This window comes from Mytilus galloprovincialis, chromosome 1 (genome assembly GCF_965363235.1).
Source record: "Mytilus galloprovincialis chromosome 1, xbMytGall1.hap1.1, whole genome shotgun sequence".
Lineage (NCBI taxonomy): Eukaryota > Metazoa > Mollusca > Bivalvia > Mytilida > Mytilidae > Mytilus > Mytilus galloprovincialis.
Window position 1 is genome coordinate 55,949,392 of NC_134838.1, and position 20,528 is coordinate 55,969,919.

A 20,528-nucleotide genomic window follows, 5' to 3' on the forward strand; every position below is an offset into this window, starting at 1 on the left:
GTGCGTATTTTAACCTTATTTATATCCCGACATTCCGAAATTTAAAAAAAATATATTCCCGCATCCCGTACAGATCAATCCCGACGTCCCGAGCTTAAAAACACCCGATCCCGACGTCCCGAATAAGTCCTGCCTCCCTCTAATGTCTACCCTACTTTCATTTTGGCCAAATCACTACTTTCACTTTCAACAATAAATTTGTATGCCCAATTTATGGAAATTATGTTTTCTAGTCTGTTCGTCCGTCCGTTCGTTCGTCCGTCCTTCTGTCCGGCTACAGGTTAAAGTTTTCACTTTCAACAATAAATTTTTATGCCCCATTTATGGGAATTATGTTTTCTAGTCTGTTCGTCCGTTCGTTCGTTCGTCCGTCCGTCTGTCCCGCTTCAGGTTAAAGTTTTTGTCTAGGTAGTTTTTGCAAGATGAAGTTGAAGTCCAACCAACTCGAAACTTAGAAAATATGTTACCTATGATCCATGTATGATCTTTCTAATTTTAATGCCAAATTAGAGATTTTACCCCATTTCACGGTTCACTAAACATAGTAAATGATAGTGCCGATGTGGCATCCGTATAATATGGACACATTCTTGTTTCCACATGTTTTACTTATTTCAATATATATGCAACTGGTATGACCCCTTAGATAGTAAATATTTCAGAAAAAAGTAGACAGAATACAGAGAGTCTCTGTATATTATAGTGTTGACATGAATATCAATAATGTGGTCATTTTTACAAATTTCCTGTTTACAAAATTTGGAATTTTTCGAAAAACTAAGGATTTTCTTATCCTAGGCATAGATTACCTAAGCCGTATTTGGCACAACTTTTTGGAAATTTTTGACCCTCAATGCTCTTCAATTTTGAAATTTTTTGGCTTTATAAATATTTTGATATGAGCGTCACTGATGAGTCTTATGTAGACGAAACGCGCGTCTGGCATACTAAATTATAATCCTGGTATCTTTGATAACTATATAGTAGTATAATCGTAGTTTATATGTGGATAAACGCGAAAAAATAATTGTCTCTATAATAGTTGTGGTTCTTGCGATTTAAAAACCATGATATGGAGAACGCTCTGATTGGCTTATTTATTTTTCATTTTTGTAATCTATCATATGATTGGTTTTTCTTGTGCATGTTTAAAACCGGAAGTCTTATCTATGACTTAAAGTCAGTCTGATAACGGAAACAATATCCGGACACCTATTTTGTCGTTTTTCTCCCAAAATAACTCAATCTGAATAATCATAAGAATGGATGACGAATGCGACTATGCATGTTACCTAAAGAACACAGAGGCATGATGATTTATTTATTGTGGAAGGAAGAGAAGCGACAAACAAAATGAGGTCTTCTCGTTTAATAGTATAGATGATTGGCTACACTGCAATCTCGCGTTATTCCTTAAGCAACTTCATTACACAATAAAATTTATCATTCATGATGACACGAGGTCGCACAATAAATTGCACAGGTAAATTAAATAAAAACTTGATAAAAATCGTGTTTTCATGATCCTAGCTAAAAAATGTAATTATAAGTATTGAATGCTTCTTTTTGTAATTTCAAAGAGTTGTAAAAACGTTGACCGTGCGCACATTTTTAGAATGAAGCGCATCCGCGCTTCATACAAAATGTATTTCGGTCAACGCTTTTTCACCCCAATGAAGTTACAAAAAGAAGCATTCAATTCTTAAATAAACACAACTAGTTGCAGTATAAAAATAAATGTACATTGTATAAATTGTTTAATTCTGTAGTGCACAGACTCATATCAAATTAACAATAACACAAATGTTAAAAGTCTAACGCTTTTATCCTTTATGGAACTTCTTAAGACGTCATCGTATTGTTACACTGTTATATTTGTTGACTTACACATGCATAAGTTATTTCATTGGCGACAAAGGTCAAAGAAAATAAAAAGCGACTGATAAAAGAGATTTAACGGCATAACGAAAAAAAGGCTAAAAGTTGTGACAGAAAACAGAAATTTGAGAAATTTACTGTTCACATTGTCGGAGGATCATCTCTCCACTGGAAGTCAGTGGTAGGAATGGCTAGTACGAATAGAAAGAAAATTCAGATTATTTTCACATTGAAGATCTGGAGGACAAAAAGGACGAAATAATTATTTGCGGAAGTAAAGAGATTTCAAGACTAGAGAAAAGTACACCTGATTCCTATGTGTGAGAAGTTGAAGAAGAAACTGAACATTATTTGCTCCGAGTAAGAATAAACATTCTGCAAGATATATTCATTTGTGTCGTTTTCAAAATCCATTCCTCATTTCCTATTGTAGACAGAAATCAATTAAATTTTAGATATTTTAATGAACTCCTTATAATTCATATGAAACTGGGAACATCATTTTAAAGCATATATGTTGATATCTTAATGTTTAGTACTAAAAAATTATGACCTGTTCCATAACTATTATAAGATAAATTTACTTTTTTCTAATTACTTCAGTTTTCTGTTATTACAGTGTCCAAAGCACGACTCTGATTTTTTCTTTTTGTCACCTACCGAACGATTATGTCAACTACATATATCCAAAAATATCCACTACATCAATAAATTAGGTCAATTGATATGTAGTTGACATTTATGTAGTAGACGTATTCACAACTTTGGAGCAATTTTAAATACCACTGACACGTTGACGGTGCTCTTTTCAATAAAACAAGGAACAACTGATTAAAATGATACAGACTCGGACGTGATGCTCCATTGTTATCTTTAAAAAAAACGTCGCCTAGTGGACAAGTAAAAAAGTACGAGTTACCTCTACTAACTTAAATGCCAATTATTGTTGATATCATTTACAGATTAAAATGTTTATGCTTCCATTATTGCTGATTCACTTTCTAGATTATAAAAAAGTGTGAAATGTTATTTTATAGCAAGCAAAAACGCTTTCGATATGGGTTTACTGACGATTCTCCAACATTTGATAATTAGTCTAAAACAACATAAGGGATTAAGGGGTCCTCATAAGGACTGGCATATTGATATCTACCTGTAATTTACCGATACCAGTTCTTAACTAAGATATTGTAAAAAGGGAAATTGTTAGAAGATAAAAATTATGATTAAAACACTTATAAACTATTTTTTTTCTCACAAATATTGGTTTTTCATATATTTATGATCGAATATTACCAGAAATTGTTACGTTATTATTTGTATCCGTATCTGAGAGAACTATAACAAATATCTAAGCAGTTATTCAACCAAATATCTTTTTATTTTTAGGGAATTTTATTGAAAATAAAAAGTACAATCAAAATAATCACTGACTACCTCATTTTAGAAATTTATTTCTTGATAAATTCTAATGAAATTTTAGAAATGTTCAAATTTTAAACGATGCACAGCAACACAGTTTAATTTACATAAAAAGTCACCGAAAGCTGTTGTCATCTAGTGCAAAAAACTATGTTATTTTAGTCTAATTATCAAATGATGGAGATACGTGACCACACTTTGATGGTGTTGACAAAATATCACTTACGCTATAAAGCCTTTAGATAAATCTGAAACCATAATCAACTTCGATTTAAAGCCTTTATAATACCAAATAATTACATTAGATGTATGTTTCATTATAATACGTTATTCTGATTGGCTACACTACAATCTCGCGTTATTCCTTAAACAACTTCATTACACAATAAAATGTATCATTCATGATGACACAATGTCCTCCAATAAAGTGCACAGGTACATTAAATAAAAACTTGATCAAAATCGTGTTTTCATGATCCTAGCTAAAAATGTGATAACAAGTATTGAATGCTTCTTTTTGTAACTTCATAGGGTTGTAAAAGCGTTGACCGTGCCCACATTTTTAGAATCAAGCGCGTCTGCGCATAAAATGAACTTCGGTCAACGCTTTTACACCCCAATAAAGTTACAAAAAGAAGCATTCAATTCTTAATTGCAATCTGCATTCGGATTTTGAAAATGAGCCATTTCTGGAAATGAGGCCTATTAATGGAGAGTCAACAGTGGCATACACGGCACGACTAAAAAAGAGAGCTGCTGATTTTGAGTTTGAAAATTTAGGTGTTGACATGAATATCAATTATATGATCATTTTTATAAATTTCCTGTTACAAAACTTTGAATTTTCGAAAAAAAACTAAGGATTTTCTTATCCCAGGAAACGATTACCTAAGCCGTATTTGACACAACTTTTTGGAATTTTGGGTCCTCAATGTTCTTCAACTTTGTACTTATTTGGCCTTATAACTTTTTGATATGAGCGTCACTGATGAGTCTTATGATAACTATTAAGAACACGTCATTATCAGATTAACAGAAAGTAGACCCTTGCTGACATATTTTATGAAGTGCACCAGATAGAAGATGCGACATTGCAGATAGTATTACATGACATGAGGAATTTACATGAACAAGAGCCAGAGAAATAGCATAAGTGTCGAACTATGGAAGAAAACAAAGAAATTACGGCATGCAAAAATATGAATAATTGTAATATCATGATGGGAAAACATATTCGTTTTAACGTATTGAAAATTTTGAAGCTTATGTAAACAGTGTAAAATATGTTAGAAGAGGCATCTTTTTGATGTAGTTGCAACCCGGAAATGACATCCGTAAACCTGAGAAGTAACCGATTTAAGAAAAAACTTAGACACATTAAAAGAAATCAAGGCAGGAATTTAAAAAAAAAATGAATGTTAGACACAGACGAAAAAGATATTTCAGAAGAGGAGTTTTAGAAGTTTAGTGACTAATTTAGGAGCAGTTAAGAAAATAATTGTACATACCATTGGAGACAAAACAGAAACTGTGATGATGAACGATGTACAATTAAGAATAGAACCAGATTTTGAAGCATGCGTCAACCTAATTGAGTACTTTACAAAGCAGTTTACTAGTAAAGCCTCGGTCACACCTTACCGGATAGCACGAACGGACGCCTAACGGATGAAAATAAAAGTTGTCCGTTGACAAAATTGTTATCCGTTGGGAGTCCGTTGATGTACTGACTAAATAAAACGGACGTGTAACGGATGCATAACGGACACACACCGGATATGCAACATACGAGAAACGGACACGTACCGGACAGAACGGATGTCGAACGTACATCCAACGGACGAGTACCTCATAAAACGGACACCTAACGGAAGCGTACCGGATAAAACGGAGGAATGATATACGGAAAAATCAAAGGCGACAATAATATTACATATGTAAATCGCATATATATTCAAAATGTTTCTGTGTAACTGGTTTTGGTTTATTCTTCAAAATTCGGCCAAAGGGCAGTGTCTGGCCTGAGTAAGAACTGCTTGATTGTGAAGACGTGCCTATACTCTAAGATCGATTATGAATAATAAGAATTCATGAACCTTAAGAAATCTGACATACCAATAATTGTCATTTCTGACGCGAAATTTTCAATTTGCATTTATCCGTTTCAGATCCGTTCATCGTCCGTTTTATCCATTATACGTCCGGTAGAAGTCCGTTTCTCATCCGTTCAACATCCGTTTTATCCGTTAAACGTCCGGTAGAAGTCCGTTGGTGAATTTATCTTCCAGACCTCCAACGGATATATAACGGACACGTAACGGATACAAAACGGAAACGAAACGGACGAGTACCGTACAAAACGGATGCCTAACGGACGTTCAAAGGACATTTTATCCGTTGGACGTCCGTTCAAAGTTTTGAACATGCTCAAAATTTTCCACCGGACAGAACGGACGCCGACGGATAAAACGTACGCTTAACGGACATGCAACAGATATGGACGGACGTCTAACGGATAAGAACGGACGTCTTACGGACATGAACGGATTGAAAAATAGTTATCCGTTAGGCGTCCGTTCGAGCTATCCGGTAAGGTGTGACCGAGGCTTAAAACAGGAATTCATTACAAAAGTGAGACATGCAATACGAGGAAAATAAACAAGAATAGTTGTGTTGAAAGTAAAAAAAACTAATTCACCACCACTCATAGGAAGGTAAAACTAATTGAAATAGGTATACTACAAATAAAAGAAGAAGATACATTAAAAGAACCAAATGAATTCAGGGCCGAACAATTATATTTGTATATAAGAGACCAGCTATAACGAGTAGAGAAGTGAAGACTAAATAAGACCCCATACGGAACAGAAATAAAATCGATAACATTAACAAGGATATGACACAAAGAGACAAGGAATACTAACAAAGACATTTTAATAAACATTCACAGAAAAGATTTTTTTTTTTTATTAAAGTCATTGAACGTGTCTATTTCAAGGAAGAGAAAAGGAATAAATAGTCAATTTCATACAAACCCTAACCACATATCCATTGTCGGATCCAGAAGTCCTAGGGAGCCGGGCCCTTCCTTTAACAGTAAAAGTAATTGGTTGATTATATCGATAATAACTGAAGCATGACTGGAATGGGCCCTTTTTACGTCAGTCAGTGCCCCCTTTATGAAAAGTTCTGGATCCGCCACAGAATTATCATATACAATTTGAAGATCAAGCATTTGGAGCTCAGAGGAAATCAGACGGAAGAAAAGTGTTTCGTGATTCTTCACAATTGATACTTGCAAATAAAATTAAAATTCCAAACCTAAGGAGATACACACATGATTGCGTAAGGACGAAAAGAGAGGCCGATCCGAACCAAGAAAGCACCTTCATGCTAAATTGAGAAACTATGTAGTGTTATTTAGATGATAAATATCCTAAATGAAATATGAACTGTAAAACTAAGTGTTATTTTGAACATTAATTTATACAAACAGTCTTTTATATGAAATGAATGATCAGAACTTTTGAAGAAACGGAGAAATGTACTGACATTAATTGCACGAAACAAACGTTAACACCTGTTGGTATTTTTGAACTCGCTGTAATATTGTATGCACCTGTCCTGAGTCAGGAGCCTATTATTCAGTGGTTGTCGTTTGTTGGTGAGGTTCATAAGTGTTTTTCGTTTGTTGATAAGGTTCATAAGTGTTTTTCGTATGCTGATGAGGTTCGTTTTTTTATTTGGATTATACCATTTGTTTCCTGTTTGAACTTGTTATTTTAAGGACTTTTATAGCTTGCTGTTCGGTGTGAGTCAAAGCTCTGTATGAAAGGCAGTACTTTGACCTATAATGGTTTTACATTTAACACATTGTGACTTGGATGAAGAGTTGTCTCATACAATATCTTCTTATTTCTATCTAAGATAAGTTCCACTGTTATAAATGCTGTCTTGTACATGCCTTAATTATTTCATTACCCATCTTATTATTCAGGTGTTTCTGCTTTTTTTTCAAGAAATAGTTCTTATCTCCTGAAAGTAGGTTTGAATATTTGAAAATACTTTTATATGTGTGCTCTGTATGTCTCAATGATTCAATTTTGGATGTAACACGTCCTCTGATTTGCGGAAAGTTTGATTTGTCCATCAGCTCATAGCTACAGTTTTGTCATGTGACCATGTGACCATGACGTCATCAACATTTTTCATGATTAAATCTTTAAAAATGGAATTCAGAATTTAATTTTAAGGAATGACTAATATTTTTAATTTTTATTCGAAATAACTTTAAAATGTGTTATCAGTAAATTAAACGCAAACTAAATATTATTCTAACATTAATATGCACTTTCATGATTCTACAATTTGTCGATACCTGTACTTTGCATTGCACAAGGTCAAGTTTTTCTCTGACTGTTTATGAAGTCTTTGCACAAAATCTGTGGATGCTAGATGTGTACTGGTTGATGATTTAGTCATAGATGCATGATTTTTTTATTAGTTGTTAATGGCTTTGAACTAGTTGTCAGTTACTGCGAGTAATCTCATATCTGTACTAAACTTGTTTCTTTTTGTTGTTGGGATGTACTCGGCCACGTCAACTCTATGTTGGTGTTAGATGTACTTCTATTTGTATTTATCCTTTAAGCCTCTTCAACTGATTTTTTATATTTCGTTCTTATGTTGTACTGTAACATCACTGTTTTGAAGAGTTTTCTCATTGCCAATCATACCACATCTTTTTTTTATATTAATGCTGAGTTCACACGTAATTCGAATTCGATTTCCATTAACTAATTCGAATTAGTTTAATTCGCAAATCGAAACGTTTAACGTCCTAACGTCAATTCTAATTCGAATTGCAATGCGCGTCAAATTCGCTAAATACTGTCCTAACGACGTTAACTTTTAATTTGTGTTAACAAAAACGTATTTCTAATGCGAATTAGTTAATTCGAATTAGCCAATTCCAATCAATTCGAATTAAAAAAAGAAGAGTGTGTGGACGCGATTAGCGAATTCGATTCGCATTCGATTCGAATTCAATTCGAATTAAATGTACGTGTGAACGAGGCATAAGATTTATATTATACACAGTCATGTATTGTTAGGTTTTATTCAATTGTACCACACCGTATCATCGATAAAAAATGATATAGGTGTCTCCAGTAGATATAAATGTGTTATTAGAAAAGCCATTATATGATATTCTCTGATTGCATGATTTTCTTATTGATTAATTATATGTTTTGTAGATACTATAGTGCCAGTATTTTGAGAATGTCAGGATTTCCGTCAAAATTAGCAATCTGGTTAGTTTGCGTGCCGTTTGCTGTTAACTTCCTTGCAACATTTCTTGGAATATATTTGGTTGAGCGAGCCGGAAGAAGAATATTGACATTGGGTAGCTTCGTTGGTATGCATCGATTAAAAAAAAAAAAACTTTAAAATTATGATGAATGAATATTTAACATGCTACAAAGTTAATTAATGTAGTTACATTTTAATTTGTTCAAGAGATTACTTTGGTTATTCTTTCCTTAAAATCCATTTTTGTCCTATTAGCTGTTCAACGTTCAAATAGTTTGTCCTCGGGAATCACTGAGAAGACATCAATTGTCGAAATGCGTACCTGGTGCAGTTAAATTGGTACCGCTTATGTTATTACAACCACTGATAATTACTGATAATTTGCTGCTGGGCTGTTAGTCCACGATGGTGTTAACACAACAGGAGCTGGTTCTTTTGTACTGACATATTATACGGACAATGGTGGATTGAAATTTGCTGTAATAAAAAAGCAAATTCTTTTTTACTGAAGGATTATATATATTCCTCTAATTTTTCCAGTCTTTTTCTCATCTATATTTTTTTCAAAAGTTTTTATTAGGAATAAGATTTGTGGTTTTTTGGTCCTCAATGCTCTTCAACTTCGTACTTATTTGGCCTTTTAACATTTTTTTATTCGAGCGTCACTGATGAGTCTTTTGAAGACGAAATGCGCGTCTGTCGTTAATATAAAATTTTAATCCTGGTATCTATGATGAGTTTATTTATGACGTACACTTTCTAGATACAGGGGACCGTCTGTATCCCTGCACTATTACTTTTCATCAATCGTCTTCCTGATCGTCATTTTGCAGAATAAATTAGAAAAAAATTTTGTTCTGTAGGTGCTTAATCACAGTTCTAATGATCAATGATAAGAATTTAATTTACAATACAGCATAAAATGTTTTCAACCGCTCGCTAAACAATGAAAGGAATTAACGATGGCCCATAACGCACAAACGATGTTAACGCACAGTAGTCATCACTTCGGTGTTGACATGAATATCAATTCTTAATAAATATTGGAAACCTTTAGTCTCGAAGACTTACATTCTGCAATTGATGTCACCTTAGTAATACAAATCTGTCAATTTTATAAATTCCCTGTTACAAAACTTTGAATTTTTCGAAAAACTAAGGGTTTGCAATACCTTAGCTGTTATTGGCACAACTTTTTGGAATTTTTGGTCCTCAATGCTCTTCAACTTCGCACTTGTTTGGCTTTATTTGTATTTTGATCTGAGCGTCACTGATGAGTCTTATGTGGACGACACGTGCGTTTGGCGTATCAAAATATAATCCATTCCTGGTACCTTTGATAACTATTAATTAAAACCAAAGTTTTTGACGGAAATGCAACAAACTCGAAATTGTCTATGTTCAAGTATTTGTATTGTTTAACTGATGTTAAGCTGGGGTCACACATTCACGATTTTTACTGCCGTCCTTGACAGGACCATTCCCGATTAAAATTTATTAAAAGTATGATCAAGATCCTATGAATCGTGGATGGAAAATTCAAACTTTAATTAAAATTTGTAAAAAAATAATTTAATCACGACAACAATCAGATATTGTTCAGGAAGCGTCCCGATTCTACCGAATGTAATCCGACAGAGATCAGATAGTGACAAGACAGTGAACCGACGCTGACGGAAGTTATCTGTTCGAAAACTGTCGGCATACTCGGGATGATCAGGTACTGTCGGAACGTAATCCTATCACGGTCCGCTCTATCGCATTGCAAACGACTTTGTCTGGTCTCAGTCGTATTGTATTCTGTAATTGTCAGGACTCTGACGTGGGTATCATTGACGAATTTAGAATTAATAACGGGACTGTTTCGGAACGGTTTCGGCAAAAACGGTTCGCAATCGACAAGATCTGGATGCAATCTGGACTCAATCGGCAGAAAAATTGCAATGAAAATTTTCTCCAGATCATTCCCGTTCCACAGGACACCGTCCCGAATACACAGCACATTGTTAGGAATTCGATCCGATACAGCAGAATCTGTCACGACATAGGCACGATTGTAATCCGACTAGACAAAATCGGCTGAGTTTCCCCGAATGTTACGGGACGCACCTAACTGTCGGGGTGCTTTGCCGAACTATTCGGACCCTTCCCGACCAGTAGGAATCTGTTACGAACTAAAACGACTGCGTTCAGACAATAATAGGACATTCCAGATAATTGAGGATACTAATCCGACTTTTTCACTTTTCGTGTCGTATCGCTGTCTGATCTCAAACGGGAGCAATAATCGGCAATGTTTGAACCCCGCATTAACAGGTAAAATATTATCTGCTAAATGAGAAACCGACTGTTTAAGTAACATTTATCTATATATATACGTACATGTATTCTGACGTCATGTATGTACAATTTATGGTCACCATGTCTGCATTTGTATGCCGTTTTTCTCTATCCTATTTTTTGAAAATTATTTTCTTTTTCTTTATACATTCTAGCTACCTACTATTCTCTCCTTTTTTTAGATTATTTTTGTCTATTTTTCAATAAGTTCGTTATCTCCTTTTTATAAACTGAATCCATACTCTTCCTTTGAATCCTTCGAAAGTCTTATGTGGAGAAGATTTAAGAAATATATATTCTTGCAGGGAAGGAACTGAAAAAATATCCTTCCACAAAAAGGTAAAAAACTGCTTATTTTTCTCGGCATCTGCATTTTGGCAATTTGCAGGAAATACAAGAGCAAATTTGCGAGTCACACAACAGGTATATTATTCCGTCACATAAATACTTCCTGTCCTTATCATAAACCATACATTACAGTAATGTTTTATTTTTGCAGTCAGTAAACATATTTTTCTCTATACTATTGCAGGTATAATCATTGCACTGATTGTCCTAGCTGTTGGCTTTCAGTTATCAGTTATCCATACGCCACCTGTTTCACTTAACGAAACCTTGTCAAGTAAATGTGAATACTCGTAAGTCCTTCTGAAGTTATCATGCTTATTTATACTTTAGAATTCAAAAATTATAAAGTATATTTGCTACGAAACCTATTTCTATATATATTTATCATATATACTAAGTAAATCATTCGTCAAAGTATGAATCAAATACAACACTCTCAAATCATCGAGTGTTCTGTCCATCATAGCAAAACAACAAGACTTTTGTACAACCAAACAAAACAGAAATTACAGATGACAAGCTTTCGAATGCTATATAATACGTCCGGTTGGGGTTAATTAAACACCCCCATTCTTATATTTATTTACGCCAAAATAACACACATTCATTCATATGTTTTATAAAAAAATCACAACACATTTATATATATTTCACATCTCATTTAGACGTTAACCTCGTTTGATCATTTGTATAATTCACCAAAAACGCGGTTTTCACAGTCATATCTGTAGAAAATGAACATTAATGACCCATCAGTGAATAGCGGTCCGAGGATTTGAACCCCCATTTTGTTTGGACGATCATTGCATTTGAATGGGAACATTTGGTTCGACCCCCCTCTTTTATCTTGGGTTGCCCCTTTTTAAAATTGGCTGGATCCATCCCTGTCCATTTACATGCTAACTGCTACCCATTGATAAATTACCTCCGTAAAGTTGCACTCCATCGATATATTTGACATTCTCAACAAGTTATGTCAAGTTAACAAGGAAGAGACCGTCGTCTAAAGTCAATTTGACGTAGGGAGTAGGAACCTTAGTTTCTAAACACATTCATTATTTATCATGTCAGTACCAAAGCACTTACTACTGAGCAGTCCACCACAATCGGGATCGACCTAGTGCTAGTAAATGAAATAAACACATAATAAATTTTGCACTCCCGAACCACTCTTTCGAATATAACTTCATCGAGAAACGCTCCAACCTTATAAATAGAAAGCTTGAGAGGAGTAAATACCATACAACGTTTGGAGCTTCATAATAAACAAGGGTTTATACAGGATGCTCAACTTTGACTTATATTCAAATATTGGAAACCTTTAGTCTCGAAGACTTACATTCTGCAATTGATGTCAACTTAAGTAATACCTTTCTAGATCCTTTGAAAGAGGTTTATTTTTTTCGTATTGTGCATATCACGAAGTGGTATAACTTTGAATCAGATTCTAAAATTTCTCAACTCTTTTAATCCAAATAAAGTAAATATTTTGTTGATAAATGAAGGTATGAAGTTCTTCAATGTGAAGATTTGAAAAAATTGTTAAAAACGATATCCATCAGATGAAGATGTTTTAAAAATATTATGTATGTCTTGTCTACAGCATAGTTAAGAAAATTCACATACCAATAGCTTATAGTGTTAGGGATGTCACCCAAACTTGTCTTGCAAAAATAAGTAAATTCAGAGTGGTCTAAATACCCGTTTAAATGCCTTTTAGTCATTATCATTATACACAAGTTCTAGCTCATAGTGTTTATTAAACAAATATATTTCTAAATCATTAGTGATCATTCATTTGGTCTATCTTTATATTAAGAAAAACACATTTCTAATAGCATGTTATACTTTATTGTAATCAGGGATTTTACAAAATCCCTAGCTCTATTTTCAGTGATTTTGTAAAATCCCTAACAATTTCAGGGATTTTACAAAACCACTGAAACTGTTAGTGATTTTACACAATCACTGATTAGTCCAGTGATTTTACAAAATCCCTGATTTTACAAATTCCCTGTAACACATATAGCTGAAACATAGTAAAGTTATTATATGCCGTATTATATAGCTATTCCAAAATAGTGTTAATTTCTAGATAATGTACTTTTATCGGGTGGTTCTTTACAGATATTTTTCAGATTTGCATTAGTTTTTAAAAAAGACCGTAAGATCGTACTAAATAAGTAAACAAAGCCACAATATTACACATGCACATGGTTGGTGTGTGTGTTTAACATTTAGTTTCCAATTTCAACATTTACAAGCAAAATATTTGTTTTTCATAGTTTCATAGAAGTGTCATACGTTTAAGATATTTTATCTAACAATTACCATTTGTCTCTACACCAATTTTGATGTCATTTTATATTTGATACTTGTTTACCTTCAGAAGCCAAGTATAATAACAAAATAATTAGCTTTATACTGCACTCGTTCTATTTGAGCAGTCAAAATGCGTTGACTGTATATTTCTATGTCATATACAGTCACTGACCCGATATCACTTTTCCTCATGAATATTTAAATAATTACATTAGATACATATGTTTCATTATAATACGTTATTCTGATTGGCTAACAAACAATCTCGTGATATTCCTTAATCAATTGCATTACACAATGCAACTTTTCATTCATGATGACACGAGGTCCCACAGTAAAGTGCACAGTTAAATGAAATAAAAACTTGATAAAAGGCGTGTTTTCATGATCCTATAGGTAAAAATGTAATTATAAGTATTGAATGCTTTTTTTTGTAACTTTATAGGGGTGTAAAAGCGTTGACCGTGCGCACATTTTTAGTATGAAGCGCTTCCGCGCTTCATACAAAATGTACTTCGGTCAACGCTTTTACACCCCAATAAATTTACAAAAAAGAGCATTCAATTCTTAAATAGAAATTGCCGAAATAACATTTAATTATTCATACAATGTCATACGACCTCTTCAACCTGTTCTTGTTTCCAATGCATACAACGATGCGTGGAACGACTCAACCTTGTTTCTTTTGCAATTATTGGAAAAACATATTTCATTTATTAATATTTTTTATTTGCAACGTATAAATCATTAATTTGTTATGTTTATGGTTGATATTTTAGTCCATACTCAAATGATTTCGTTCACCATCGAGTGTGGGTTTCAACAGGTAAATGTACTTTTCATTGTGTTGAAAATTTCTCCGTGAGCATGATATGAGGCCTTTTTAAAGGGGATTTTCCCAAATATTTAAATCAAATAAATAACCTTAACGCATTAAACACGATTGAAAATGTTTTTTTTATATTGCAGTATAAAGACAATGATAGTGCATTGACTTGACATATCAACGATATAAGGATTCAGATTATTCCATTCTATTTTGACTTCAACACTTTTACTAGTTTTTTTATCACAGAAAAATTAGAAGTGAAATTTAGTTTTGATGGAAATATGCCTTTAAGTTAATAATTGTTGTCAGTTTATTCCATTCTATTATGACGTGAAAACTTTCTAATATATTTATAGGAAATGCGATCCTTGTGTCAGGAATAAAGATTGTGGGTTTTGTTATAGTAAAGACAACCCAACTACTACAGGGTCATGCCTTCCCGTGTATTCAGATCACCCTGAAAGATATGCAGATCCAAATTTCAGATTTCAAAATGGTACTGGTAATTTCTCCATAAATTTCCGGTGTAATAAAGAAAACTACGAGCATGATATGAAAAATGTTACCTGGGCAGATAATTATTGTCCAACTGAATACTCTTGGATGGCTGTGTTAGGTCTAGCATTGTTTGTAATAGGATTTGCACCAGGTAAGATTTTTTTTTAGCAAATAGGACGTCTTGACTATTTGATAGATGTATTAGAAAGTATAGTAACATGTGAAAAGTCATCATACCATACATGGTGCTTTCTATGGGATAAAAGAGGGGCGAACGATACCAGAGGGACATTCAAACACATAGATCGAAAATAAACTGACAACGCCATGGCTAAAACAGAAAAAGGACAAACAGATAGTAGAAAAAGCAACACGAACCCCAGCAAAAACTGGGGGTGATCTCAGTCGATCCCTGTTTAATGTGGTGGGTCTGGAGACGAATACGGTTGACTAGTCACTTGAAGACGAGTGACATTAACAAACAAAAAATCATGTTTAATGCACCACCTATCATACGTCTTAATCATATACCATTCCAAATCACATCATCTGTACTATTTTTGCCAGGTCGTCAAATATGTATGCGTATGGTGCAGTTTCCGTCAAATCACGATGAAAGGTCAAGGACAGACGATTTCTAATTTTACAAGATGACAGAATTTTTGAATATTGTTTCTTCTGAATAATGTTATTTTGTATGAAAACATGAAAATCTGTTAAACAGATATAAATAGATACGTTTCAAAAGCACTTCGAAATATTGATGTCGGATTTATTTTTCAATAAATTCCGCCGTTTTCCCAAAATTCCAGTGAAGATGATAAAAATGCGTGATCATCTATTGTTTTGTCTGTGATTCAATTGTTATTCACCATAAATATAACAAAATATATTTTATTTAGTGCTTAGGATGTTTTTGACATCATCAAGTTACTGCAATTACGCCTCTTGTTAATTAAACTGTCGATTATTACAACCCTTGCAGTTGCCCAACATACCGCCATCTGAAAAAGATTAGATGTTCTATGTTAAAACAAATTGTATGTAACCATGTTTAGATTGAAAACCACCAATCTTAAAAATTGAAACAAGGTTTAAGGATATACTACACATGAAATTCATAATTTATGGGAAAGTTAGGGAACGGTATTTCATATTTCAATATTTATATGTTTTCTTGGTTGCTTATACTGCATCATGCAATAAACAAAATACAAAGCAATCTTATCGATCTCGTTAACAAAGTCGAAAAAAAGGAGAAAATTGATATTGGAGTTGGTCGAACCAAAATGACAATGAACAAAAAAAGAACGGATAGAAGTTAAATGTCAATGAAGTGGCAGAATAGACCCACAATTGATAAACCTATCTTAGAAATAGAAGATTTTTTTTTAAAACAGGTGTCTTGTTCATACTAACCACAAAGGCATTGCATATATAAAAATTAAGAGGTTCTGTAAGAAATAACGATGTTGACACTATTTTTTAAGATAACAATAGGAATATCGATTCCCCTTAATAAACTGTTACATAGAACATCTTTTAAAGTTCAACATATCCAAATTATATGGCTACAGTAAAACAAAACATTCCCAAAATGCAACAAAGAGCTTGAAAAAAAAACACAGAAAAAAACCCACATTTATATCATCACAGAAGCAGACAGAATAGGCGCAAATGTAATGATAGACAAATAATGATATTATTAAGACAAGATCTTACGACAATTGAATTAGAGGACATATAAAGAATTAAATGAAAATATTGACGAGAGGACTATGCGAACTATTAGTCCATTGATTTCAAACTTCGATTGTATAACAGGTAAAGAAGGAGATTTTCTTTTGAACTTTGAACTTTGGGATAAAAAATAGTCTAAAAATTCAAAATGTTATTTCACAATAATGGGACGAAGATATTACTTTGAACTCGTCAAGTGACTTGAAGTTTAAACCTATTGTGGTCAGACCACTATGTCCACTACATCGCGTACTTAAGTTTATAGACATAATACTTACACTTAAACTACTCTGTAAACATAAGAGTCCCTTAACCCTTACCTACTCATGCAAATATTTAGTAGTGTGTTTTGATATGACACGTTTATACACCGACATTCCACATCGATTGGTACTTAAAAGTATACAATTGTTTTTTAAACTTAGCCCAATGCTGTAAGCTAAGTAAATTGCAAAACAGCATTTAGTGCAATAAAGATGATTTAATTGTTTCAAAAAATGTACAGAATTTTGGTTTGAAAACACCCTAAACCCCCACTTGACATAATTCCGAAAGGTTTTGCCAATGCAAATACATCTAGGGTATATAAGTTGTTAAACATTTAAGGTAGCACAATACAAAGATGTGTTCACTCCCAGTCAGACAACTTTAAACTGATGTAATTCATTTCATCCTTCTTTATATTTTATAAATGAGGTACCAAAAGAAAGAAGAAAGCTTAATCTTTCAAATTGTGATAATTTCATTATGACATAATTATTACATAATCAATTGTTATGTAATTAGTTGCTATATTGTGATGTCCACACTTGAATGAATTTAGCTTCTTTGTCCTGCATAGCATCCCAAAATATTTTATAGATTCTTGTACAACACAGCTTGACCTCCAAAACTGTGTCTCAGATTTCCAAAAACATCAATAGAACAAATTTTATACCACATTGAATTTAGTGATCTCTTATGAATTGATGTTGCAAACTTCATTGAAGATTTATGAGAGAATGAAATACAATAGGAAAAATCTGAGACATGGTTTTGGAGGTCAAACTGTGTTGTGCAAGAATCTATAAAATATTTTGGGATGCTATGAATAACTGCTACGCGCGTTATTCAGTGTGCACCAAATTTTTTATGTTATTTCTTCATAGACAGAAAAAATATTACAGTCATTCCTTAAATGCATGAAACAATTGATTGATACCTTATATGATTGCCCTTAAATGACATTTTAAACTATCATGGCATTGCTGTCTTTATTTTCAAAATCAAAATCTTACACCCCAAAAAATATTATATAATGCAAGATCTTTAGAAATTAATAGAAATTTTCTATTAATTTCTATATATCCTGTTCAAATTTTATAAATCATCTTGTCTTTTGTTTATTTAAATATAGCATATTTTTACTAGAAGAGTTATTTGTAGTATTTAGTAAGAATCAGTCTTTAAATGTGGTGATATTTATAGATTATCGTTGATCATCTCAACGAGATTGATTTTCTCGCTTGAGCCGGGACGGCGAAAGCGAGAAAGGCAATCGAGTTGAGATAACCAATGATAATCTGTTTATCGCTATTTTACCTATGAATACGTTGCCAATTTCATGTCAATTTCGTTAGCAACGCCACGTGCCTGCTTAGTTTCTAGCGATAATTATCCATCTCAAGCGAGTAGCATGATATGAAAAATTATCACAAAAAAAAGATCAAAGGAAAAAATAGCGATAATAAAATTTATATATAGATTTTTTTTTGGAGTGAATATTTCATTCGTTGACATATACTGTGAACTCTTTGTATATTATAATCAAATATACATGTAAAATATATATATCAAAGTTGAAAACTTTTAAATCTCAAAAACACAAATTGTTTAGTGTCTACGATTAAATCAAATATGTAATAAAAAATATACCTTCATGTGCTACATTTTGAGTAAAATGAGTTCGAAATTTTGTATATTTGCTCAAAATTCACATTTGTGTCCGTATTTTCTTTTTCGAAAGAAAGACATAACTTTTTTGTTTTAAAAGATAAACACAAAATGGTTTTTGTTAAATAATCGGTAATTTCTGTATTTCATAAGTATCATTAAAAATTATGACGTTACGCGCGATGTTCGTACATACAAGTGTAACACGACGTCGCGACTTTTTCAGTAAACAAGCTTATCTTTTAAAAAAGTTAAACTTTACTAAAGTTTATGTTATTGACAAAGTCTTTTAATTCCTTCACTGTTTATTAGCGTTTCGGTATAACAAAAAAGAAATCAAGAATCTGGAGCTTGGTTGATAAATGTATCCTAATTTGTTGGAACGTATTGCTTTGTATCGCATTTATATTTTCAATCTCTATTTCACCTTTGAGACAATGACATTCCTAAGGATATGTACTAGAAACTATAAGTCTATTTTAATCTTGATGTTTTTTGATGTCTGTATTGATCATAAATCATATTTTGTCATAGCAACATTTATTGCATATATAATCTACCTTGAAGATTCATTTTTTCGAGTACGAGAGTCCAAACGGACGGCTTCGGGACGTAGGTAAAAATCGGAAATTAACTCTTAACTAGAGACTAACTGCTGTGATAGCATAATAACGACTATTTCGTGTAGCATCGCGCTGTAAGTTTTTGTCTAATCAATTAAAACGATTATTTTGAATCTATTCAGATATGCTTCGAAGTACGGTCCATGAAGGATTTTTTCTGTAAAACGCCCCGCGAAATCGTCATCTTCAATTTTTCTTAGGTTTTCAGGGCAAGTAAATGCGCAAAATAAATAGTACTTTGCATTTTCTTCATCTGTTTATAGAAACAGTAGAGTTCTCTCCGCAATTAAGTCAGTCATTGCATATTCAGTGTCAGTTTTGTCGTCTGCGTCAGTATGTTTTTCATAAGGTCAAATATCAATATATAAAGGCACGACCTCATTGCTACCATGCAATTGAGTTTTTAACTAGTATACATGTCATAATTCTTAATTATACATTCGTCGCATGAATAACATAAAATATAAATTAGCTTGTGAGTCCGGTTGTGAGTAAAAACTTAATGTGAAGTTTGTATCCACTAGTAGGTTAAAAATTTTGAACCGAATCAAGATTTGTTGTGTCTACAAACCTGAATATCCGCTCCTTCAATAATGAGACTTCGTATCGTTTAGGTTAAAATATGCCAGGGTTTCGGTCAAAACTATATATTTTAAATACAAAATTCAACGGCATGTGGTAGAATATAAAAAAAGTCGTATATTTTAACCGTTTTCAAAATCTTTTGAATAATCAGAAAAATGGTTTGTAACGTTTACGTCAAAATTGAGTCTGAAACGTCGTTTTTACGCAAGTGCGACATTCTAGTAAGACTCCGAAAAATTGACGGTGATTTTAAATTACTAATAGGAAATTGATGTATTTTAGATTTTTGGAAAATTGAGAATGATAACATTTCAAAAAATCATTTCAATTCGATTTTATCAGAGCACGGGTAAGTAAAAAATTGCCGTAAATTTGAGTTAAGTTTGTTTTTATGCCAAAAAGCGGAAGTGCGACAACATTGTAAGCCTTTGAAAAATCGCCCATAAATCATCATTTTATATTTTTTAGAATATTTGTCTAAAATTTTTTTAAATTAAGCAAAATAACATTGACGTAGAAATAAAAATTCTAACTTTTTTCAAAACTTTATTAATTTTTTTGAACTCTCAAAACTGTAATCCCCCTAAAATTTCCCAGTGGGACAGAAATGCCTTAGTTGTGTGGAACGCATTTTTTTCTTAGGAATTATAATAACATCATAAAATATTGCGTAAATGACTGAAGAAACATATTAAGAC

The 20,528-nt window shown here is 32.8% G+C and overlaps 1 protein-coding gene across 1 annotated transcript in view; it reads left to right on the forward strand.

Moving 5' to 3' along the window:
* Nucleotides 1–20,528, forward strand: part of LOC143079279 (proton myo-inositol cotransporter-like) — a 40,454-nt gene that overhangs the window by 16,594 nt on the left and 3,332 nt on the right. Inside the window, exons 5-7 of the mRNA XM_076254527.1 lie at nt 8,559–8,719; nt 11,486–11,591; nt 14,809–15,101. Of these exons, the coding sequence (XP_076110642.1) occupies nt 8,559–8,719; nt 11,486–11,591; nt 14,809–15,101 (560 nt within the window). The remainder of the gene's footprint in view (nt 1–8,558; nt 8,720–11,485; nt 11,592–14,808; nt 15,102–20,528) is intronic.